We start from the raw sequence: 26,090 nt of genomic DNA, 5'->3' as shown, positions 1-26,090 counted from the left end.
GAGATAATTGACACCATCCAGGACCAATCAGTATGCTTAGTCTGGCAGTACCCTCACCCCTCCACTTCCACTCCCCAACCCCTTGACAACTGTACCCACTGTGCCACCTCACCAAGCCCTAACCCTTCACTCTCGTTCCCAAACCCTCCACCATTCCTTCTCACCCTCCAACTACCTTCCACCCCTCTACCACACCCTCCACATTCTCCAACAATCACCCCAGCCCCACCCCTCCCTTCACCTCCTTACCCTCCAGCTACACTCTCACCTCTCCATGAAGGTCACCATCTCTGTCTCTCCCCTCACCTGAGGCATGATGACATGATGATTCTCAGGTTATACCACCAGTAGTTCTTCTCTCTCTCTCTCTCTCTTTCTCTTTCTCTTGTGGGCTCTCTCTCTCTCTTTTTCTTGTGTGGTAGGACTGTAGCAACTTTACCTTTTAGATGTTAACTCAATGGGTGTTTCAGAAAGAACAGGAGTTTCTCACAGTTAAGACAAACGATTCTTCTAAAACAATGTCAGACAGAGCAGATGAGCTGGCCATGTACCTTATTACTGCTGTGATATCACTGGTGTGTGGAATGTAGCAAAACACAGTAACTGTCTTCACAGATGCATGTGATTTATTGCATGTGAAATAATTAGTCATTTCTGAGAGACAGGATAGGTTAAACCTCATCTTGTTTATCAAGTGAAGATCTTTCCTAAAATAGGGGAAGATTAAGGTGTTTGGGTATTAGTAATGGTGCTTGTAATGGGTACGCTAGGGAGGGCATTTCATAGTCATGAAGTCATACAGCACAGAAATAGACCCTTCGGCCCAACCAGTCCATGCCAACCATAATCCCAAACTAAACTAGTCCCAGCTGCCTGCTCCTGGTCTATATCCCTCCAAATCTTTCCTATTCATGTATCCATCCAAATGTCTTTTAAATGTTGTAACTGAACCTGCATCCATCACTTCCTCAGGAAGTTCATTCCACATGCAGTGTAAAACATTTGCCTCTTGTGTCGTTTTTAAATCTCTCTCCTCTCACCTTAAAAATGTGCCCCTAGTCCTGAAGCTCCTTATCTTGGGGAAAAGCAAACTACCTCTACTCTTCATTATTTTATAAGGTCGCTTCTCAAATTCCACACTCCAGTTTAAAAAAAACCCGCCTATCCAAACTTTCCTTATAACTCACACCTTCTATGACCCTTTTGCTCTCACATGAAGTTACGCTCAGCATTGGGTGATTGTGTTGATTTCACTGTTAAAGATCGATGTTTCAGTCTATGCATGTGGTATGGAATCTACACAACTGTGTAATTCCAAGGGTAGACTGTAGCGTACGCTTTAAACTGGTGATCAACAGAGATATACTTCTTATTCGCAGGATTGAAATACACTGCTCCCATGCTTCACAGACCACCTAGTTCAAAGGAAATCTTCCTGAGGTGTTTCAGTTAATCACCTCATTACTGTCCTGATTTTTGTGTACAGCCTTCCTCAGCATACCATTAATCCTTATCATTAAATATTTAAAGATAATTAGAATAAATAGTAAAGATAAAGTGTTAAAGTATCAATGAAGCCCAATCAGCTATGTCCTTCAAATGTTACATTAACAGAAGGTCTGTTGTACAAGTCTTTTGCAAGATTAAAGTTTATCCCAGGTGCTTCCGGTCAAGAAAGTTTGATGGCTCTCTGTTTTAAATACAGTATGTCTGAGTATATTCTGTTACATGGCCTCACAGTGCCAGGGACCTGGGTTGGATTCCACCCTTGGGAGACTGTGTGCAAAATCCACGCAGGCATACTCCTCGTGTCTGCGTGGGTTTCTTCTAGGTGCTCCGGTTTCCTCCCACAGTTCAAAGATGTGCAGGTCAGGTGGACTGGCCATGCTAAATTGCCCACAATGTGCAAAGGTGTGTGGATGAGCCATGAGAAATTCGGGGTTACAAGGATAGGGAGGTGGATCTGAGTGGGATGCTCTTCAGTGGGTGTGATGGGCTGAATGGCCTGCTCCGACACTATAGGGATTCTGTCACAATGCATGCACCAGCTGTTTGTGTGCTGCTTCTTGTATATCATGTAGTTCGATCTGATCTCTATGCAAAGCCTGTGGCTGTGTTTGTCTAATTTGATGTAGTGATATATTTTCTGCACTGTGAATTATTGCTCATGTCCCGCTGCACTAGCAGTGGCTGATTATGCCATTCTTTGGCTATTCTTTTCATATGGTGACCCAATCCTTTGTTTGAATGCTCTTTTCCCCCAGTTTGGAAAACCTCTGCACCCGGGTAATTTATCTCAAAGCCTTTTAAACTATTGATCTCTCATCCTTATTCCAGACCCATTCCCTGTCGGGTTTATGTGGGTCCGGAGAGATGTGGAGGCAAGATGAAAAGGGGATGGTTACCTTACTGAAGCTGCTGCTGCTACGGTTCAGCTCAAACAGCCCAAAAGGGCCGACACTGTCACATACCGAATCGAACAGGAGATAGAGAGAAATGAGAACATCTTGGGGCTGAAGTTTGGAATAGAACAGCACGGTTAGATTCCAAAGACACGTGAGTTCAGAGGGTGGAAGAGGGACCATTGTTAAATGATCAGATAGTAAGGAGGTGGAGAAGGGGAATTCAGGTCAGACCTTAGTCAGATCCATCCACTTAACTAACATTGCTATTTGCCATCACAATATCCAGGATGACTTTGTTTCATTGTAAGTTAGTTTGCTCTAAGATTATTTGACATTTGTATTTTCTTTAAGACAAGAGTTCAATGTGGAAAGATGTGCTGTCTCAGCAAAGACTTAAGCTATGCAAAGCTCAACTAAGAATATGTATTCACTCTTTCAAGTCAACAGCAAATTGGACATTTAGTCATGACGGGCAGTTTTTGGGATACCTTGACTCTTACTTTAAATTTCCTGATAGTGTCAATGTGAAAATAGCTGCTCACAATCAGTGAACCTCGCAAAGGAAAGCTTTTATCCAGCAGATTGCATGATGTCAGAATGCCTTGCGCACATCACAGTTTAGTGAAGCATCTTTTGGAATCGTAGAATCCCAACAGTGAGGAAAGAGGCCATTCAGCCCATCGAGTGCACACTGATCCTCGGAAGAGCATCCCACCCATACACACCCCTCACCCAATTAGTGTAAACTGGTATTTCCCATCTAGCTTGCACAACCCTGGACACTTTGAGTAATTTAGCATGGCCAATCCACCTGACCTGCACATCTTTGGACTGTGGGAGGAAACTGGAACACCCATAGGAAACCCATGCAGACACAGGGAGAATGTGCAAACTCCACACAGACAGTCACCCAAGTCTGGAATCGAACCTGGTTCCCTTCCCCATTTCCTGCCCTGTATTTATCCCTAAGCCAACATCACTGAGGCATCAATCTTGTCTTTGTTTTAATTTGTGGCAGCTGACTGTATGCAAGTGGACCACCTTGTTTCCTACAGTGCAGTGCTGACATTTCACAAGTTCTTAATTTGGCTGTAATGCGTTCTGCAACACCCTGACATTGAGAATAGATCATATATTAAATATTTTTAAAAATTCCCACTTGGAATCTTTGTTCATGGTTATAGTTTTCTATCGATGGGTAATTGAAGTGCTTTTACATCTTTATACTGTCCTATAATTGCTCAGAAACAATTTAATTCCTCTCAGAATGTTAGAGTACATAACGACAAACCATTGTATGAACAAAACCTCACAATGAGTCAATCATTAATATATAGCCTGCAGAATGAAAACACATGTCCCTTGTGGGATAGTGCTATCAATCAGATTCAGAACAGCTTTTTAACACCACTGGCAGCTTTAGGAGAGGGCATTTATTTTTTAATTTGCATTTTTAAATTTGCAACGTAAAGTGAGTATTTAGAACTTGCTGATGGATTATGATTTTATTACAAAGCAATTCCAACATTATTGCTGAGCTGCAATCCTATTACAGTTTGCATTATAAAGCGATTTTTAAACCATGGTCAGTGAAGTCATCATGTTTCTCTGTCTCGGATCAAATTTTTGGAATTATTAGCAAATTACTTCTTGTGCTGTACGTTCTAATAACGAGCTTTTTTTAAAATCATACACCTTCGGATACTTGCAGCCTTAGACAAATTCGAAGGGTATCCTGGTACATTGGATCTGTCTGGGACTCTGACACTATTTGAAAGGGGTCCCTGAGATGTGTGGATATTTATACAGGTTAGGAACAGACAGCTGCAGAGGGGCTAGTTGGGGGTGTGTGGTAAGGAAAGGGGAAGGTGGAGGGTGCAGTGGGGATGGGGAGGGTGTCCCAGAGAGGGTGGCAGTGTTTATCGGTATGGTCTATGGAATTGTGTCAGCACTGGCAGTGCTTTCTGGAGACTGTACTATAAGCTCTGAGGACCACAGTCTGGCCTCACTCAACACGCTGTAAAATGGGCACCCGCAGTGAGTGCTTCACATGACTACAGCAAGCCAGGAGGCACATTACTACAGAATCGCCTTTTCATGCATTTTTTAGGTTGTGAGTTACTCTAGTTACCCATGATGCAGACATTTGTTCTCATGTATTGTCTGATAGTTATGCACATCAGTCTCTGCACATTCATTGCATGCACGATCTTCAAATGATGCCCGTCTCTTAATGGTATGTTTGTTTGTTGTCATTGGCTATTCAGCTGGGTGCTGCTCCTTCCCCTGGAAGTATTGTACCATTGCCATGGTAACCTTTGTTCCACTGGTGAGAGCTGGGTTGCAGACCATGTCAACGCCTACTTCAAACTGGAAGTAGAAAATTTCACAATCTGTAACAGCATCTTCCACTTTCATCATAGGGAGAGCTGCTCTGAACAGCTGGTCAGCAATGGACTTCAGTTTCCCTTGCTAATGAGTCTCATCCAGATTATATAATTGTAACTGCAGTAACAACTCAAAAGATATTTGTGTTCCTTTTTTAGTAGCTATGCTTCTACACAGTGGCTGTTCTCATATCTGACACCATGTTCGGACCAGCAGGCTTGTACTGTGTCTTTATTGAAATGACTGCAAGGTGGATGTCTGTAGTAACTATCTCAATATAGATGTCACATTACTGCAGCAAACTAGGAAACACATTAATGTAGTATTGCATTTCAATCCCAGAGTGCATCAGTATTAGCCAAGTGGATGACTGCTCACTAATACCTTTGACATATCAAATGATTAGTGAAAGCTGCCTGTGATGAACCTTTGTGAATTGGGTGCAAATTCCCAAAGGATTGGAAACACACTGGGTAGAAGATTCCAGAAGTTTATAAGATGAGGATTTATGTCATAAAGAGACACAGTTAATGTAGTATTGTCTTGAAATGGGAATGGATAACTTCAACAAGTTAAATACAATGCAAGACTAACAGACTGTAAGCTGCTCAACCGTATAAAATACACATTGCTTATTTGTCACTTCTGAGATTGAATGTGCAGCTATAAAACCATAGCACGGCAATTCTATGTGTATTCATAGCAGTAGATATTTAGGCTCCATTGAAATGGCCTCTGAAATATGCATCAAATATCTGAGATTGCCTTCCAGTAGGTTACGCCAGTTAGCCAGACTGTGACACAGTTGCCATAGTTTACCCACTTTAAGAAAATAGAATATCAATTCTTCTGTGACCGAGTGATTTTGAGGCAAATCTCCTGGGGCAGCCAATTATGTGCTATAAATTCTGGAATCAGAATGGCGAATATTAGACATTACCGCGATTTCCTGTAATACACTCTTTAACATAGTTGCTGATTTGGAAAACACAATTACCAAAGTGACTGATTGCCCCTGGAGACTATTTCTTTGCTTCGCCTGACCCACCGCCCTCCAACAAAGGTCAGTGGCCTTGGATTTATGGATGTCACTGTTTAAGCCTAAATGCATTTCTGATTTTGATAGCTGGGCTCAATGTGCAGTAAACTGCTCCAGAATTTCAATTGCAGCATCTGAGATGGCAGACCATGTAAAGGTTGCTTTCAGTTGTAAAGAAACAAATTATGCTGTTTTGAAGCTAAGGCAGCTTGTACTTTGCTTTAGAAATAAAATATTTTTTCCAAAATGTTCTACGCCAGATTCCAACTGGTTACTCCAAACTGTGCAGCCCTGGGTAAATCGCAATTATGAGTTTAACCGAAGTTCCATTTGCCAAAAGTGGACAAGTAAATAAGATTTGTGTTTCTATGGTACACCGTTACCTAGATTTTTGTACATTGTAATACCAGATAAAGGTTGGGATAAAGTGGCGCCACCAATCCTTCTTTCTGGATATTTTCTAATCAGCCCATTCAGAGATGCTTTTACACATCTCTGGGACTTGAACCCAGGCATCATGGTTTCAAGCTAAATGAAAACGTGCAAGGACTGTGGATGCTGGAAATCAGAAACCAGCTCAGAAAAACTCAGCAGGTCTGGCAGCATCTGCGGAGAGAAAGCAGAGGTGACATTTCGGGTCCAGTGACCCCTCTTCAGAACAGGACCCAAAATGTTAACCCTGCATTCTCTCCACAGGTGCTGCCAGACGTGCTGAGTTTTTTCAGCACTATCTGTTTTTGCTTCTGATTTCCAGCATCTGCAGTTCTTTTTTTTTTGTTTAACGTATTCTGACGCACCCATTGTTTTTGAATGTAATAACCATGCCCGAACACCTTGGGTTGGTTGGTCACGAGGGAAATGACACCCATTTTCATCATATCCCTGATTTGCTTCTGATCTTGATTCACTGAAGGGATGCAGAGTCGTCCTGTGGATGTAGTGACATAATCATTTAGCTTTCTTCTTTAAATGGTTTCAGTATTCAGTATTCTGTATACATCCCCAGAGGAGGTTAAAAAATGAAGCTATTGGTAAACTTCACCAATTTACCTGTCTTTCATAGAATCCTTATAGTGTGGAAACAGGCCATTTGGCCCAACAAGTCCATACCCATCCTCCAAAGAGTATCTCCACCCAGACCCATTCCCCTACTCTACATTTCCCCTGACTAATGCACCTAACCTACACTATGGGCAATTTAGCACGGCCAATCCACCTAAGCTGCACATCTTTGCATTGTGGGAGGAAACCCACACAGAGACGGGGAGAATGTGCAAACTCCACACAGACAGTCACCTGAGGCTGGAATCGAACCTGGGACCCTGGTGTTGTGAGGCAGCAGTGCTAACCACTGAGTCACTGTGGTTGCCAGAAAACATTGAGCACATTTCGGTACTTAGCAAGAATCCCTATTTATTACAGATCAGTAGAGTCCAGTTACAGGTATATGATTATGAACAGTTGACATATATATTCGTTAAAACTCTGGCCTATTTAATAAAATTGCCCTTATACACAGACATGCATACTTGCAAATGCACACACACACAAACAGGCACACTTGTACACACACACGCGCACATTCGCGTGCACACACACACACACGAAGGGCATGTGTGCAATGGGTGGAGAGAAAGGCTAGGAAAGCAGTTCATTGGTCCCAATACACAGGCTTCACTGAGATAAGTCATTAGACTCTTTGGACCCTGCTGTTCCTCAAACTTTCCTCTCCAGTACTGTATCTCTGTACTGCTTGTTGGGCATTTTCCCACTTTTTTTTATTGTAGTGGTGGTTTTTCAATTTTCATCTCCTTCAATTTTTGATTGTTAGTTAATCAAAGTAAAAGACCAAACTAAATAATATAAATTAATACCAAACTTGGCAAAAGTTATTTAACAAACTAAGAAGATCATGATACTTCAGTCAAGTTCGAGTTATGGATTGTGAGAGAAAAGGAGACTTGAAGTGGTTAATGGTTTCACAGGCTTAAGACTCTGTGAAAGAATGAGTGTTCAGGTTTGGCTGTGACAAGTCTGCATTTTATATACAAGATGCTGCAGGTTAATATGTTGGAGCTTAGGCAATAACAAAGGAACACACTTGTGAGGATCAGTGGCTGTCTTATGGATAACATAGATAAGAAAGTTTGCAGTGAAGAAAGAGAGATTAGAGAAAAAGCAAGTTTACTTATCAGATAGCAAACAGTTCTTAGTATTCTGCCCAAGAGCAGGAGAGAAGAACAAAAATGGCAAGATATAATGCCTTAAACAGAGAAAAACAAATCATTTCTGGACATTTGAGAGACAAATGGGGGAGGAGGGGGGGGGAGATGATGCCGTGTCAGAGCAGGTGAGGTGGCCAGAGTTGAATTTCAAGGTTGATCTTGTTGGAGGAGAGTGGTAGGAGTGCTTTTGATTGATTGATTGATTTATTGTTGTCACGTGTACTGAGATCCAGTGAAAAGTGTTGTTTTCCGTGTTCTACAGGCAGACCACACTATACAAAGTGCACCAGGGTCACAGAACAGAGCGCAGAGTACAGTACAGAATAGCAGAGAATGCGCAGAGAGGGAGAGAGAGCTCATAATTAATGTTTGAGAGGTCTGGTAACAAGGAAGCAGCTGTTCTTGAATCATTTGTACACGTATTCAAATTTTGACATCTTCTGCCCAACGGTAAGAGGGTGGAAGAGAGGATAACTGGGCTGGGAGCGGTCTGTGATGCTGTTGGTTGCTTCCAGAAGGCATTGGAAAATGTAGATGGAGTCAGTGGATGGAAGGCTGGTTTGAAAGTGAGTGGCTAATGCTGAAAGGTTAGTTGCCTGTGGTGACGCAAAGACAGTGAGAGATACAAAGTGAAGTGCAGCAAAAAGGACAGGTTCTTTGGGGACAAAAAGTCATAAAGCTGGAAGAAAGTCAGAAGCAGGGAGGGGATGAAACTATGGAGAAACGTAATCAGGTTTGAGTGTTCTAAAATTGACATGTTGGATGTGTAATGAGGCCTCCAGCAACAGATGGCAATGGTGAGCAGGGCAGCTGAAGCAGCCAAAGAGACCCTGCCTAAAAGAAGATGTGTCTTTGGGAAGAAGGAGTCTTCATGGGCAGAAAGATCAGCCTGACAAAAGTTTCCTCAACCAGAGGAAAACCACAGGCTTAGTTCCATGTAAACTCTGCGTCTTTCATGTTTAAGGAGAAAGTGAGGACTGCAGGTGCTGGAGATCAGAGTCGAGAGTGTGGTGCTGGAAAAGCACAGCAGCTCAGGCAGCATCTGAGGAGCAGGAGAATCGACATTTCGGGCATAAGCCCTTCCTCAGGAATGATTCCTGATGAAGGGCTCACACCCAAAATGATGATTCTCCCACTCCTTGGATGCTACCTGACCTGCTGTGCTTTTCCAGCACCACACTCTCAACTCTTTCATGTTTAACCTTGATTTCCCTTCATATTTATAATGACCTGATGCCATTGGAATAAGGAATCAGCGCCTTGGGCCATCCATGTATTCAAAGGAACATAGCAACATTGTAGGTCATTGAAGACAAAAATGATTGATGAATGTTATTAGCGATCAGGTATGAAAAGGGCGAGAATAATTGGGGTTACCTGAAAGTTGTAGAGGTGGGTATGGGCAGCTAACCAGTTCAGCTCAGTATTAGAGTAAGAGAGTCTGGTGACAGTGAATATGTTGGTCGAAATTTCGAGAGCAAGCAGATTGGGGTTGGATTTGTGGAGGGACTAGATGGCTGGAAGTTGAATTGGGATCCAACAGGATGCTTCAGTAATGAGCAGTTCTGGATCGTGGTCAAGTGGGAAGATGCTGAGGTGGCGAGGGAGCTAAAAATTCAACTTGAGAAAGCTGCAGTTCAAACATTGGATGTTGGACAGAGATGGGCTCCATCATCAACATGCCAGAAATACATTCCCAGAGCAATGATCCTGTTTAATATGGATTTGGTTTTGTTTGAAGGGGAAAGATTGGAGTGGAGACAAGGAATTCTCTTTGACAGCAGAGGAACAAATTTTTGTTTTAAATTACTCATAGGATGTTGGTGTTGCTGGCTGGGCCAGCATTTATTGCCAATCCCTGATTGCTATCTTCACTGAGTGGCCTTCTGAGGCCATTTCAAAGTCAACTACACATTGCTTTGGGTCTGGAGTCACATGTAGACCAGACAAGGTAATGATGGCAGATTTCCTTCCCTGAAGGAGTTTAGTTAAACTGGTGGGTTTTTAATGACAATTGACAATGGTGATATGGTCTCAACTGGGGGTAGCTTTGTAATTGCAGGCACTCACTGATTCGACTTCCATCATGCAAGGGTAGGATTTGAAACTATGTCCTAGAGTATTAACTTGTGGTTCTGGATTATTGTCCAGTGATAATACCACTCTGTCACCATCTCCCCTGACCAGTATTGGAAGTGCTTTGGGCCAGGCCATTTAGATCCATGGAAAATACTCCCACTCCTCGTCGCAAAGGGCTTGTGACCAAACCCCTCTGACTCCAGTTTCGACATCACCATGGCTCTTCATTCTGGGGTTTCCAGAATCCTCCTGGCCTCCCCCTCATCGCACGCTGGAGTAATGAGCAAAAAGGGTGTTTGAGCCAAGGAGATACCTGAGGCAAGGAGTAGGGAATATTTCTGACTAAAACAGTTTGCTGAATATTTGCGTTTTCTTGAACAGCGAAGGTGCGGATTTCCCACAGCACCTGAGCTGGTCCATTCTGATCAACAATTGGTGACTGTATTGTGTGTGTTTGTGTGACAGATTGATGGAACTGAGCGAGTGCCCGGGTTCCAACCTTGTTAGTCAGAGTACGTCGTCGTCACTGGGTAACTGAAATCCAGTTGATTAGTTGAAAGGTGTTGAAGGGTTCACTGTATTTGTTGTCTTGATGAAGAGAAACTCTTCCAAAAAGAACAGTACAAGTTTATTCTAGCCTATATGCTGACATGTCATGCCCCTCCCGCACCCTCATTCCCCTATATATGTAGTTTTCACAGTGTAGCAACATTTTAGCTTCAATTACAATTCGAAAAAGAAAACAGTAAACAACGTGTGCTCTTTGACACTTCGAAACACATTGCTGCCTGTTTGAATTACTTATGGTGAAGTATTTTGTATTTCAGTAATTAAAATATGATTGTACAATTTGACATTTTTGATATAAGTCAATTCAGGTTGTGTTTTATGGATATTTCCATCCAATAAAAATTTTGTTTGGGAGTGTAGGGTGGGAAGGAATTAATCAGTAATGTGACTCCCTGTAAAGAAAAGGTCTTCTGTGATCATTTCAAACTTAATTCACATTTCTGTGTGTTGCAAAGCATTTCTAGCCATTGTCAGTTACAAGGAACATCATGACAATCCATTCAATTTCTATCCACAAGGAAACATCCTTTTGATTTGCACTCCATCAAAAAACATTCACTACCTCTACTTCAATCACAACAATGTGTACCATCAATTTGCCAAGGCTCCTTAGTCAGCACCTTCCAGTCTAATGGCCACTCCATCTCGAAGGGCAAGGGCACAGATACGTGGGAACACCAACACTTGCAGGTTCTCTAACAAGTCACTCACCATCCTGATTTGGAAATCTATCAGCTGTTCCTTCTGTGTCTGTAGATCAAAATCTTTGAACAGCCTCCCTAACAACACCTCCACCACCTTCTCAAAAGCAACTAGGGACGGGCAATAAATGCTGGCTCACATTCCATGACTAAATTTTAGTAGATGGGTTTTCTCTCACGTGTTTCTGCTGAAATCCGTCAGGTGTCAGGGAAGTGGTCAGGCAGCTGTACAAATTCACTGTGTTTGGCGTCAGTCATAGTTCATGTTGGCCATTTATGGTGTACTCAAATTGAGCACACTAAGCTGAGCTGCAAATACCAGTCTTGTTTCAATCCCAGGGGGCATCAAGCTCTGAGCATTCTGTGAGATTGCTTTGTTTCACCTTTATATAACCAGGACATTGCAGCACTTGGTAAAATGAAATGTGCTCTAAAATAACCAAAATAATTGGACAGGTTTCCAAATGCCACAAATGGGGTTATAATTTCAGTCTTTTGGTCATACAGAACTTGAGGATTCCTTAAAAAAAAAACTATGCACATCATCAAACCTTCTCACCTTGTCCTCAACAGGACACTTGCAAGAAATACCAATGTAAAGATGAATTGCCATTTTTACTGTGCACTAGAAATCACACACATTAATACACAGGTAGCGAGAACATGATCACACTGCTCTTGTTTCAGCTGAACAAAATATGTGACAGCCATTCACTGGTTCATTGGTCAAGACATTGCCCTGAGTAATCAGTTTTTTAAAAATGCTTGGCAGTTAATTGGCAGTCATCACCTAATTGGTGCCTTCTCCATCGCAATGACACTACCAATCAGGGTCCACTTGGCAACCAATCAGTGCACTCTGCTTAGAGGGTAAGATGTTGTTGACCTTCACATTGGTATTTTGTGAATTGTGAAGGTCTGTGTTTAGGTCCACTCACCAGAGAGGTGTGGCCCGACACGATGAAAAATGTTTACAATCCAACCTGCACTCCAGCCTCCGGCACACCACCCGAGTCACTTTGGAACCCCGACAGTTCCCAAGTCTTTAACATTCAGGCAGTGTCCTGTCCAATGGTTCCAAAGTGCAGGGTCTTCCATTTGCTTTTATTGAAACCCTGTTGCCCACTTTGACATCACCTACCAATATCTGGGCGAGAAGGTTATGGGTCCAAGGGAATGTGAGCACAAGATGTCAGCTGACTCTTGTAGTGCAGCACTCCCACGTTGGGGGACTGCTTCTGTCGCTGACGGAGTGCTGCACTGTCCAAGATGCTGGTCATCCATTAGATTGAGTTCTCCTCTTGGCCATGTGCCAAAGGTCCCATGGTACTATTTTGAAGGAAAACAGGGACATCCTACCTGGTGTCCCAGACATTATCGAGCTCGGAAAGAATTGTTATCGCACACTACTATTTATATGAGTTTGCCTAAATTGGGGCCACACTACCAAAGTGACAATACCTTTTTAAAAAGTGATAAGGCTGTAAAACTCTTTGGGACGTCCTGTCATCACAAGAAATGAAGTGTGTGGTCTTTATTTCTGCCCTCTCTTGAAGGTTGTGCATTTGCCGTTATTTTTCAGGGTAAGACGGTGCGGGTTATTACAGCCATCGATCAAGATCGAGGGAGGCCACGAGGCATTGGGTACACTATAGTCTCAGGTAAGAGAGCTAACCTTGTGGTTTCTCTTCTCAAGTTATGTTCATTATTAAAAAGGACAAGGAAACTCAATTTTGAATATATAATGAAACCAATTTGAAATCATGTATAACAAACATGAAAAGAGAGGGCTGAGCAATATAGCCTGCTGGGTATTATTAACAGCATAGATGGGAACAGCTTGTAAATGATACATGTTGCCATTTCTAAGTGAAAATGCCTCCAAAAACATTAATTAAACCTGATGGTTGTGACAAGTACCCAGCGGATTTTTTTAAAAATTGCTTACCTTTCTGTGGCATTGTAAGTTTTGCAGCTTGATTTTAGCGGGTGGAAAGGTGCTTTTGCTTATTTTATCAGGAATATCAAGTCTCTGGAAAGTGCAGATTGAATAGATTTCATGCAATGAATGTACAATATTTGCACAATGATATCACTCTACAGAGGAATCTCGATTATCCGAATGAGATGGGCGGGCACTATTTCGTTTGGATAATCAACTTCATCTTAAACAAGGGAGGCCATACCGATCTAATGCTGTGCTCTACTGGAGAATTTGTTTAAATCTATAATCTTAATGAGTCTGTCATTTAAACAAACTAATCTTTGCAGTCTGCAAATTACGGGTTAAAATGAGAAGGACTTACCATCACATAAGGACATTAGTTAGGCCACTTTTGGAATATTGCATGCAGTTCTGGTCTCCTTATCGGAAGGATGTTGTGAAACTTGAAAGGGTTCAGAAAAGATTTACAAGGATATTGCCAGGGTTGGAGGATTTGAGCTACAGTGAGAGGTTGAACGGGCTGGGGCTGTTTTCCCTGGAGCATCGGAGGCTGAGGGGTGACCTTATAGAGGTTTATAAAATCATGAGGGGCATGAATAGGGTAAATAGATAAGGTCTTTTTTCTGGGATGGGGGAGTCCGGAACTAGAGAACATCGGTTTAGAGTGGAAGAGAAAGATATAAAAGAGACCTAAGGGACAACTTTTTCAGAGGGTGGTGGATGTGTGGAATAAGCTGCCAAAGGAAGTGGTGGAGGCTGGTACAATCGCAACATTTAAAAGGCATGGATGGATATATGAATAGGAAGGGTTTGGAGGGATATGGGCCGGGTGCTGGCAGATTGGTTTGGGGTATCTGGTCTGCATGGATGGGTTGGACTGAAGGGTCTGTTTGTGTGTTGTACATCTCTCGTAAAAACAAAACTGTATATGGGAACAGCAGCCCCTTCAAGTTCCCCTCCGAGCCACACACCATCCTGACTTGAGAATGTATTGTCATTTGTCACTGTCGCTGGGTCACAATCCTGGAATCCCCTCAGTGAGTTTGTAGGTCAACCGACAGCACGTGGGCTGCAGCGATTCAAGGAGGCAGCTCACCACCACCTTCTCAAAGGTATCTAGGGATGGGCAATAAATGATGGCCCAGCCAATGACACCCACGTCTCACGAATGAATAAAAATACTGAAAGTTGGAGGTGGGTTAGGACTTGCATGCAGCAAGCAGTCTGCTTACTCAGAAGGGCTCCTACCCGAAACATTGATTTTCCTGCTCCTTGGATGCTGCCTGAACTGCTGTACTTTTCCAGCACCACTCTAACCTAGAATCACAGTTTATATAGCCTAGAGTAAACAGAATTCAAAACCTCAGCTATAAGCAAATCCATTGGTATAGGCAGGATTATTAATGTCACTGGGCCAGGAATCTAGAGGCACAAACATGGGAACATGTGTCAAACCCCATACATGCAACTTATGGAATTTAACTTCAGTTAATAATTCTGAGGTTGATACTAAAGTTGTTGTAAAACAAACCCACCTGATTCATTAATGTCCTTGAGGGAAGGGAATCTGCCATTGTTATTTGGTATAGGTGTACGTGACTCCAGACCAACTGCAATGTGGTTGCCTTTTGACTGCCCTCTGAAATTGCCCAGTAACCCACTCCATTCAAGGGTATTTCGGGATGGGCAATAAATGGTGGCCCAGCCAAGGGCAGCACATCCCATAGAAGAAATATTAGGTGATCACTCCAGTGAGGGGAGGATATATACTAACTTGGTGATAGTGAGGACTGAGATGCTGAAAGATCCATAAGATATAGGAGCAGAAATTAGGCCATTCAGCCCATTCAGTCTGCTCCACCATTCAATCATGGCTGATAAGTTTCTCAACCCCATTCTCCATTTTTCTGCCCATAATCTTTGATCCCCTTGATGCCCAAGAACCTATCTATCTCAGTCTTAAATATACTCAACGACCTGGCCTCCACAGCCTTCTTTGGCAATACATTCCATAGATTCACCACTCTCTGGCTGAAGCAGTTTCTCCTTATCTCCATTCTAAAAGGTCTTCCCTTTACTCTAAGGCTATGCCCTCAGCTCCTAGTCTCTTCCCAATGAAAACATATTCCCAACATCTACTCTGTCCAGGCAATTCAGTATTTCAATTAGATTCACCTCCCCCAATCTTTTTAAACTCCATCAAGTATATAAATCCAGAGTCCTCAAGTGTCCCTCATATGTTAAGCTTTTCATTCCTGGGACATTTCTCATGAACCTCCTCTGAACACACATCAGGGCCAGTACATCCTTCCTGAGATATGGGGCCCAAAACTGCGCACAATACTCCAAATGTGGTCTGACCAGAGCCTTACAGCGCCTCAGAAATACATCCCTGTTTTTATATTAACGTCCCTCTCAAAATTACACATGCCTTCCTAATTACTGACTCAACTTGCCTTGAGAGAATCCTGGACTAGAACTCCCAAGTCTCTTTGCACTTCAGATTTCTGAATTTTCTCACCATTTAGAAAACAATCCATCCCTCTATTCTTCCAACCAAAGTGCATGACCTCACACTTTCCCACATTGTACTCCATTTCTTTGCCCACTCTCCTAACCTGTCCAACTCCTTCTCAATGCCACCTGTCCCTCTACCTATTTCTGCAGCATCCGTAAACTTAGCCAGAATGCCCTCAAGTTCCTTCATCTCGATCATTAATATATAAAGTGAAAAGTTGTGGTCCCAACACTGTCTTGTGGAACACCACTAGTCACCAGCTGCCATCCTGAGAAGGACCCTTTTATCCCCACTCTCTGTTTCTTGCCAGACAGCCAAGCTTCTATCCATGCTAGCACCTTGCCTCTGACACCATGGACCCTGATCTTACTCACTAGCTTCCTGTGCAGCAGTTTGTCAAAGGCCTTCTTGAAGTCCAGGGAGATAACATCCATTGGCTCTCCTTGAGCTAACCTGTTCATTACTTCTTCAGAGAATTCTAGCAGATTTGCCAGGCATGACCTCCCCTTGACGAAACCATGGTGACTTTACCCTATTTACCCAAGCATTCAGAAATCTCATCCTTCAAAATGGATTCCAGGATCTTACCCATGACTGAGGTTAGACTAATTGGTCTGTCATTTTCCATCTTTTGCATCACTGTGAATAAAATGTGAAAAAGCACAGCAGGTCAAACAGCATCAGAAGAGCAGGAGAGACACTGTTTTGGGAAGGACCCTTCATCAGGAGGTTATATAGTATATTGTAAGATTCGGTGGCATAGTTCTTATATTATTGACTGATAATCTAGTGGTTTGCACTAATGATGCAAAGGGTATGGAGTCACAATCTACCCTGCATCTAGAGAATTTAAATGGAATAAATAACGATGATGCACAAAACTAGTGTCAGCAATGGTGTCCGCACTCCTCCTAAGTGGTCATTAAAATTCCATCTGATTCACTGATAGTGGAAAGGGAAAGAAATCTGCCATCCTTATCTGATCTGGTCCATATGTCACTCTGGACCTACAGCAAGATGGTTCACTCTTAATTGGCATTTGGAGTGGCCCTAACAAGCCACTCCATTCAGAGACAATTAGGAATGGCCAACGAACACTGGTCCTACTGAAGGACAACCCATGTCCTGGGAGTGAATTAGAGGAAAGATCATTGTATTGTATAGATTGTGAATGAAACTATTCCTGCCTACTTCGAAAGTTATGCAGTGTTCAGGCATAATTAATGGGGTGGGGGAGGATTGAAATTACCCAATCTCCCCCATAATTAGATGGAAGACTGTAACTGGGAACAGGAATGACTTGAGGAAGCCAGTCTAGGGAGCACAACTGAACAGTTTCTCTGTTTAACCTGGAGATGGCGAATTCAAAGGCTGCCTGAATTTTATTTGGTTGAGGAGGACTGATTTGTTCCTGTGGACAACAACTTGTTTTGAGTCCTACTTAGTGGTTTGACCTTTTGGAAAATGATTGGTATTGATCATCATCTGAGTAGACTGGGGTATATAGTGGAATCCTACATGTAGTATTGAACAGAACAAACAAAGTGTACTGCTTCCCCAGGGCACACTGAAGATTACTTTAATCACTTCAGTTTGTAAGAAATGTGGGCTTACGTGCAGGAGTCAAATTTTATGCCAGGCACAAATGATCACACTTCTGTTACAGTATAGTTTCCATATGGTCGCAGAAGCAATGTGTTGGATTATTACTTTCATGGGGTTTAGGCCTGAGACAGACAAACAAATGCGTTCATTTCTGAATTTTTAAAATTAGTTTTTTCCTTCATTTTGCCATTGTTTGCTCAACCTCATGTTATAAAAAGAGCACTTGAGAATCTTAGCTTGCAGCCATTTGAGTGAACTTATATAAAAAAAAAGTCTCAGGTGATCTGAAGCTGAGAACACGAATGTCCTCAGTTTTATGATGTCGGGTCCTGATGGTAGAACTTTTCAATAATGAACAGAAAACTGACCATGAGAAACACCCAGATTATCAAGGATGCTTTTGATGTCTGCATGAGTTCACATAATGCAAAGTGCAGAAACAAATTGGCCATTAGTACTTGGAAGTACTTTCTGGAAAGGTTAGAATGGTGTTTTCTGAGGCTTGAATAAATATTTTCACTTCTGACTTGCGCTTCATTTCTTCAGAAAAGTCGTGCCCACCTGATTCTCCATCCTCGTTCTGAGGGAGGGTCACTGGACCCGAAACATTAACTCTGTTTTCTCTGCATAGATGCTACCAGTCCTGCTGAGGTTCTCCAACACTCTTTGATTTTGTTTCTGGTCTCCAGCATCCACAGTTCTTTGAGTTTTAAAATGGGGAAAGACTTACTCATTCAATTAACAGTTCTTCTCACTGGAATGTGAAACTTAAGAGCAGCTTTGTTTTCTGAACCTTTATATTTAGACCAGTTCTTCCTTGGGTCTTGGTGAACAGTGTCTGTAGACAGCATCTAAGCGTCATTGCCATTCTCCACACTACCTCTGAGTAAGACCGTCAAATGTTCACTACTTATTCCTGTCATCCTAGTAATGTAGCAATTTATGTGCTGCGCTGTTTCGTTGTTGTGGTCTGTTATGTAATGTTCAGTTCACTGAATATCATGTTGAATGACTCGCTCTCTTTATCTTCATTAAAACTGTTTTGAATATATTGCTTTTGAATGTGTTGTCTGGGAAATGAACAATATGCTGTAGTGACAAAATTGTTGCAGATCTATAAACTTAAAACTGTAGACTATGGTGGGGAGTAGACTGCATGTTTAGGATTGAAAATACATTGCTGGGAAAACACAGCAGGTCAGGCAAAATCCAAGGAGCAGGAGAATCGACGTTTCAGGCATGAGCCCTTCTTCAGGAATGAGGAGAGTGTGCCAAGCAGGCTAAGATAAAAGGTAGGGAGGAGGGACTTGGGGGAGGGACGTTGGGAATGCGCTAGGTGGAAGGAGGTTAAGGTGAGGGTGATAGGCCGGAGTGGGGGTGGGGACGGAGAGGTCAGGAAGAAGATTGCAGGTTAGGAAGGTGGTGCTGCGTTCAAGGGTTGGGACTGAGACAATGTGGGGGGTGAGGAAATGAGGAAACTGGAGAAATCTGAATTCATCCCTTGTGGTTGGTGGTTTCTAGGCGGAAGATGAGGCGCTCTTCCTCCAGCCGTCGTGTTGCTATGGTCTGGCGATGGAGGAATCCAAGGACCTGCATGTCCTTGGTGGAGTGGGAAGGGAGTTGAAGTGTTGAGCCATGGAGTGGTTGGGTTGGTTGGTCCAGGTGTCCCAGAGGTGTTCTCTGAAACGTTCCGCAAGTAGGCGGCCTGTCTCCCCAATATAGAGGAGGTCACATCGGGCGCAGTGGATGCAGGAAATGATGTGTGTGGAGGTGAAGGTGAATTTGTGGCAGATATGGAAGGATCCTTTGGGGCCTTGGAGGGAAGTGAGGGGGGAGGTGTGGGCGCAAGTTTTGCATTTCTTGCGGTTGCAGGGGAAGGTGTCAGGAGTGGAGGTTGGGTTGGTGGGGGGTGTGGACCTGACGAGGGAGTCACGGAGGGAATAGTCTTTTCGGAATGCTGATAGGGGAGGGGAGGGAAATATATCCCTGATGGTGGGGTCTGTTTGGAGGTGGCGGAAATGACGACGGATGATATGATGTATGTGGAGGTTGGTGGGGTGGTAGGTGAGGATCAGTGGGGTTCTGTCCTGGTGGCGATTGGAGGGACGGGGCTCAAGGGCAGAGGAGCAGGAAGTGGAGGAGATACAGTGGAGAGCATCGTCGATCACGTCTGGGGGGGAATTGCGGTCTTTGAAGAAGGAGGCCATCTGGGTTGTACGGTATTGGAACTGGTCCTCCTGGGAGCAGATGCAGCGGAGACTAAGGAATTGGGAATATGGGATGGAGTTTTTACAGGGGGCAGGGTGGGAGGAGGTGTAATCTAGGTAGCTGTGTGAGTCGGTCGGTTTATAGTAAATGTCTGCGTTGATTTGGTCGCCTGAGATAGAAATGGAGAGGTCTAGGAAGGGGAGGGAGGAGTCTGAGACGGTCCAGGTAAATTTGAGGTCGGGGTGGAAGCTGTTGGTAAAGAGGATGAACTGTTCAACTTCCTCGTGGGAGCAAGAGGCAGCGCCGATACAGCCATTGATGTACTCCACCAACCTCCATATACATCACATCATCCGTCGCCATTTCCGCCACCTCCAAACAGATCCCACCACCAAGGATATATTTCCCTCCCCTCCCCTATCAGCATTCCGAAAAGACCACTCCCTCCGTGACTGCCTCGCCAGGTCCACACCCCCCACCAACCCAACCTTCACTCCCGGCACCTTCCCCTGCAACCACAAGAAATACAAAACTTGCGCCCACACCTCCTCCCTTACTTCCCTCCAAGATCCCAAGGGATCCTTCCATATCTGCCACAAATTCACCTGCACCTCCACACACATCATTTACTGCATCCGCTGCACTCGATGTGGCCTCCTCTATATTGGGGAAACAGGCCGCCTACTTACAGAACGTTTCAGGGAACACCTCTGGGACACCCGGACCAACCAACCCAACCATCCCATGGCTCAACACTTCAACTCCCCCTCCCACTCCACCAAGGACATGCAGGTCCTTGGATTCCTCCATCGCCAGACCATAGCAACACGACAGCTGGAGGAAGAGCGCCTCATCTTCCGCCTAGAAACCATCCAACCACAAGGGATGAACTCAGATTTCTCCAGTTTCCTCATTTCCCCTCCCCCCACCTTGTCTCAGTCCCAACCCTCGAACTCAGCACCACCTTCCTAACCTGCAATCTTCTTCCTGACCTCTCCGCCCCACCCCCACTCCGGCCTATCACCCTCACCTTAACCTCCTTCCACCTATCACATTCCCAACACCCCTGCCCCAAGTCCCTCCTCCCTACCTTTTATCTTAGCCTGCTTGGCACACTTTCCTCATTCCTGAAGAAGGGCTCATGCCCGAAACATCAATTCTCCTGCTCCTTGGATGCTGCCTGACCTGCTGCGCTTTTCCAGCAATACATTTTCAGCTCTGATCTCCAGCATCTGCAGTCCTCACTTTCTCCTGCATGTTTAGGATTACCAGCTGAAAAGAAAAGAGGTTTATATTGATATAGCACCATGGATGAACACAGGATGTTTTACAATCAATGAAGTAACATTGATGTGGGGGAAATGTGACAGCTATTCACACATTTCCCCCACATCAATAATCCTGCTCCCTCAATGCTGGTTGAGGGATAAATACAAAGTACAGGCATGTTTAAAATAGCTCTCCCTGCTATTCAAAAGCAAACAGAAGCTGGTGATGGACACCGTGGGCGGCACGGTGGCACAGTGGTTAGCACTGCTGCCTCACAGAGCCTGAGACCCGGGTTCAATTCCCGACTCAGGCGACTGACTGTGTGGAGTTTGCACGTTCTCCCCGTGTCTGCGTGGGTTTCCTCCGGGTGCTCCGGTTTCCTCCCACAGTCCAAAGATGTGCAGGTGAGGTGAATTGGCCATGCTAAATTACCCGTAGTGTTAGGTAAGGGGTAAATGTAGGGGTATGGGTGGGTTGCGCTTCGGCGGGTCGGTGTGGACTTGTTGGGCCGAAGGGCCTGTTTCCACACTGTAAGTCTAATCTAATCTAAATTAAGATCCAATGTACATAATGCATTCCCCTAATAGTACACCTCACTCCGTGAACTGAGTGTTAATCAAAGAATAACCATTGACCACTGTGTTAGCAAATCAGGTTAATATTTCCAACACTCAAAGCCAGTGATTGGTATCTCTTCACAAACGTGGCAAAGGACTTGGGTTTGATCATAAACCACTCACAGAAAATGTTCAGCCAATGGAAAGCTGCTCTCAGCATCACTAATCAAGTACTTGAATATGTGTTGAGTATCTCCTGATTATAAATTGAAACCAGTTATTTTAACCCAGTGTATCTTATTAGCAAGGTCACAAGTAAAATACTGTTTGCAATTCTGTCTTTATGCTAACTGAGGCATGTGAATGTATCGGTGAATATTGAAACAAGAGCAACCCTGGCTTAGAAATTATAAAGTGTGACTTGGAGAACCGATCCTGTTCTTAATTTTTTTTTTCTTTTGTTTTGACACTCCAATTTTTTTTTTGCGCACCTGTTTTTTTTTTACTGCTAGCCCCCACACTACTGCCTAACTGCGGTAGTGCTTATTTTGCCTCAGCACCCATGTTGTGTGTGTGCAGGTGTGAGACAGTGAGAGACACAAGGTGTATGAATCTTTATTCAATTTCCACCACCAGGAAGAAAGGAAACACCCGAGTGGCCAGTAACAAGCAGTGCCCTTCACAAAAGGCAATGCTGTGTGATCAAACAGTGAAGGGGAGGGCAGGGACTAAATCAAAATAGAGTTGGCAAGGGAAATAATGCACTGCACTCCCTGTGGTGTCCACCTCTCCCTGAAAAATTCCAGGTTGTCAGTGGAGACCGCGTGCTCCTTCTCCAAGGACACCCGGGCTCTAACGTAACCGCGGAAGAGAGGCAGGCAGTCGGCCCTAACAACCCCTTCCACGGCCCGCTGCCTGGACCTGTTTATGGTCAGTTTGGCCAGGCCCAGGAGCAGACACACGAGGAGGTCTTTCAGACCTGCCGTCCCTCCTCCGTACCGGGTGGCCGAAGATCAGGAGCGTGGGGCTGAAGTGCAACCAAAAGCAGAGGAGGAGGTTTTTAAGAAAATCAAAATGGAACTGCAAACGCCCACACCTAGACCCTAGTGTTTCTTATTTTAAAGGTTATTGTGAAGTGTTGTGTTCCAGATGCAATGTGATGTGGTCCACGGACTCCACAGCACCACAGAACAAGCAGTTGGGCTGGCTGATTCTGGTTTTATTGCAGGAAGAGAGAAGGAGACTCAGGTGCTTTAAATATGATTGAAAATTGAGTACTGTGAAGACTCTTTGCCCGAGAAGGCAGAGTTAGAGGGCAAGAACACAAATGTTATCAGAGGCAGATTAGGTAATGAAGGAGATTATCATCTTCCTTCATACTACAACATAATGAAACAAAGCTGAGGACAGCCAAAAAGGGATCAGTTAGCTCGGTCGGACAAGTCCATAGTTAAGGATAACGCAAACAGTGTGGCAGAGGCAAACTTGGGACCTGAGGATAGAAGGAAATGATAAAAATAACCTATGCTAAACGAGCAGGTCAGATTGAAGCAACAGCAGACAATGAGCTAAGGACCTGTCTCTTGGCTGAACACTCGTGAATGAAATGATGGACAAACACCAGGAGTAAATATCTGATAAAGAATTGCGATTGAACACCAGTTAGGAGCAGTAGTTTTCGATGAATGAGCAGCCAGACCAACAGGATGGTTCCTTGTTATTACTGGACCAATGACAGATGAATAATGCAGGTTAGTGAAATGACCTTTGAGGGATAAGGATGAATGCTGGCAGTTTATTTCTGTGGTTAATGACCTTTCTCGGTTGATTAAAGAGGTTGGGCAAAGACCCTGATAGGTCAAATTGTCTCTGCCAGGATTGGAACTGATTAGCAAAATGGCCTGTGCTTAGTTGGCACCTTCTTCTAAAGTGGTGAGTGATTAATCTACGCAAGCTTCGATGCAGGTAATTACCCTGCTTGTGTGATTGACCACTTCAGATGGGCCTTTGTGGTTCTGACTGCTTCTTCACACTAAACCCTTGGAGGGAAATCCACTTCAGGATTGATAAGTCTCCTTCCCAAATAGCCCAGTTGTTAGTTGAAGTGGGCTTCAACACTTGTTATGAACAAGACCAGATCCCCCTCAAAATATATGAAGGAGGTAGCCTAGACCCTAATGTTTCTTATTTTAAAGGTAATTGTGAAGTATTGTGTTCCAGATGCGATGTGACTGGTCAAACAACTCAACGTTAAGCAAAAATGCAATTTATTTAAACATTATAGTGAAAATTCAAACAAAAGAAAGAAGAACTTAGAATAATAATAAAAACAATAAAATTCTGAGAGAATAACAGCCAGGCAAAATTCACTGAAGCTTCCAACTCTGTTGAGACCAATAGCTTCTGAAGCTAGTTAGAAATCCTGACCTGTGTGAAAGCTGGCCACACCTAGTCAGGCTGCATTAGACAAAAATCCAAGGCCTCCCAAGCTGCTTACTTAAGTGGTCTTCAGGAGTTGGCTCGGTACCTCTTGTTCAATCTTTTAAAAGAAACCAGGACAAAATAACCTCTTAAAGCGACAGCATTGTCACACACTTTAAATCCAATCCCAAGTAAAAATGGGTCAAAGGCGAAGAGTCATCCACTGTTCACCATTAACTTGCACTAAATGTTTGCTCAGGCTGCACAGTGTTTGAGTACAGCTTATCATGAGAAAGAGGACACCTCAGCCTGCCGTAGAAACTGTTTTATTCTGCATCTGACTAAAAGGCATTTAATTCAGAATTGATCAATATCAACACTGGGTTGAAAATCGCTTCCACTTTTGATTTAATTTCTCCAACTGTGACCGCACGCCGCCTAAATTTTACGATCATCAAAGAAAGATGTCACCATACAGGGGGAAGGGGAAAATGTTGAATGTTACATAAGGTATCTGTAGAATCGCTGGTGTAATGTGTGTTCTAATTATGAGGGAAGTTTGCAAGGACTTGGCTTTTGAAGAGCTGCTGGCACTGTGGCAGTGTCCCTACCCACAGGCTGAAAGATCTCATTTCACCTCCCACCAGTACTGAAGGTGTGTCATAAAATGTGTTATTTTGACTCTCTCGTGAGACATGGATGTTGCCAGCATTTATTGCCCAACCCTAATTACCCAGAGGGTTTTGAAAGTCAACCATATTACTGTAGGTCTGGACTCAAGCGTAGGCCGTACCAGATAACTCAGATTTCACTCGCCTAAAGGGTATTAGTGCACCCAATATGTTTTCACAACAATCAATAGTGGGCATACGGTCACCATCAAGCCACCTTTCAATTCAATTTTGGTTGAATTCAAATTTCACCAGTTACCATGCTGCCAGAACATTAGCCTGGAATTACCGAATTAATGGTCCAGTGCAATAGCACTCTGTCTCCACCTTCTCTCCTCAATCTTCACCTGTTTTTACTATGTACTTCATTGACTGTAAATCATTTTGGGATACTTGATACATGAAAGTCACCATCCAAATACAGATCAATTATTTTCCTTCTTTACCATAACCTGAAATGATCAACTGTTTTGACCCCAGTGATTATTACTGGGCTAGTCAGATCCCAGACTGAAATGTGGCTTAATGGAACATATGTTGATTTGTGACTTTAACTTTTTGACTAAAATTTCAGATAGCTGCTTCTTGGAGCTATTCAGACACCCGTGCTTAAATATATTTAGCTTGAAATAACCTCTTCAAGGTTTTATTCCAACATTTTGATTGGGAACCATCACAAACATGAGACAATTTAGTTTCACTATATTCTTTCTTCACAGCATGGTCTACGCAACCATCTTCATCCAAGAACTTCATAAGATTGTTCAAAACTCGAAATGAGAGCTTTTTTTTTTAGCTTTACTAAGCTATTGGTGATTTTCTCAAGCTTAAAAGAAAACTTTACCAAACTGCTAAAATTGAGTTTGCTCAGTTTGTTTAGATGTAAAACCTGAACCAAAAACTGATTAATTCTAAAGTTAGATCTCAAAAATAGGTTCAGAAGAAATCACCATGGCTACAGAAATATTTAAAAGCCAATTTTTAACTTTGGCTACACAGAAAATCTACATTACCTACTCAAAAACAAAAATCTCAGGCTTACAATAAGCAGTATTAAAATTTATGGAAATCACAATCTGCATCACACCTATAGGTTACTTCATTGTTTTTAAAGGGTATTGGGTCTGAATTTGGAAATGAAAAATCTGCACTGTTATAGAAACAAGAGGGGTAGGTGACACAGTCTTGATTGATCATATGTTATCCTGTGGTATTCTATAATTTTGGGGGCTATGACAATAGACAATAGGTGCAGGAGTAGGCCATTCTGCCCTTCGAGCCTGCACCACCATTCATTATGATCATGGCTGATCATCCTCAATCAGTATGATGAAAATGGGCTTAATAAGAACATTCTAAAAAGCACATATTTTTTCAGTTATCATCATTTTCTGTCTAATGTGCATTTAAAGGCAGAAGAGTGTTTTCATTGGTTTAGTCATAGTCATTGTGACCAACTCAGTGCTGCATCATTCACTGTACCTGACAT

At 43.3% G+C, this 26,090-nt stretch overlaps 1 protein-coding gene across 1 annotated transcript in view; it reads left to right on the top strand.

Moving 5' to 3' along the window:
* cdh23 (cadherin-related 23) overlaps positions 1-26,090 on the top strand; it is a 674,096-nt gene that overhangs the window by 53,847 nt on the left and 594,159 nt on the right. Inside the window, exon 7 of the mRNA XM_060854138.1 lies at positions 12,990-13,068. Within this exon, the coding sequence (XP_060710121.1) occupies positions 12,990-13,068 (79 nt within the window). The remainder of the gene's footprint in view (positions 1-12,989; positions 13,069-26,090) is intronic.

This window comes from Hemiscyllium ocellatum, chromosome 43 (assembly GCF_020745735.1).
Source record: "Hemiscyllium ocellatum isolate sHemOce1 chromosome 43, sHemOce1.pat.X.cur, whole genome shotgun sequence".
NCBI classification, from domain to species: domain Eukaryota; kingdom Metazoa; phylum Chordata; class Chondrichthyes; order Orectolobiformes; family Hemiscylliidae; genus Hemiscyllium; species Hemiscyllium ocellatum.
This window is presented reverse-complemented; position numbering and strand designations above follow the sequence as displayed.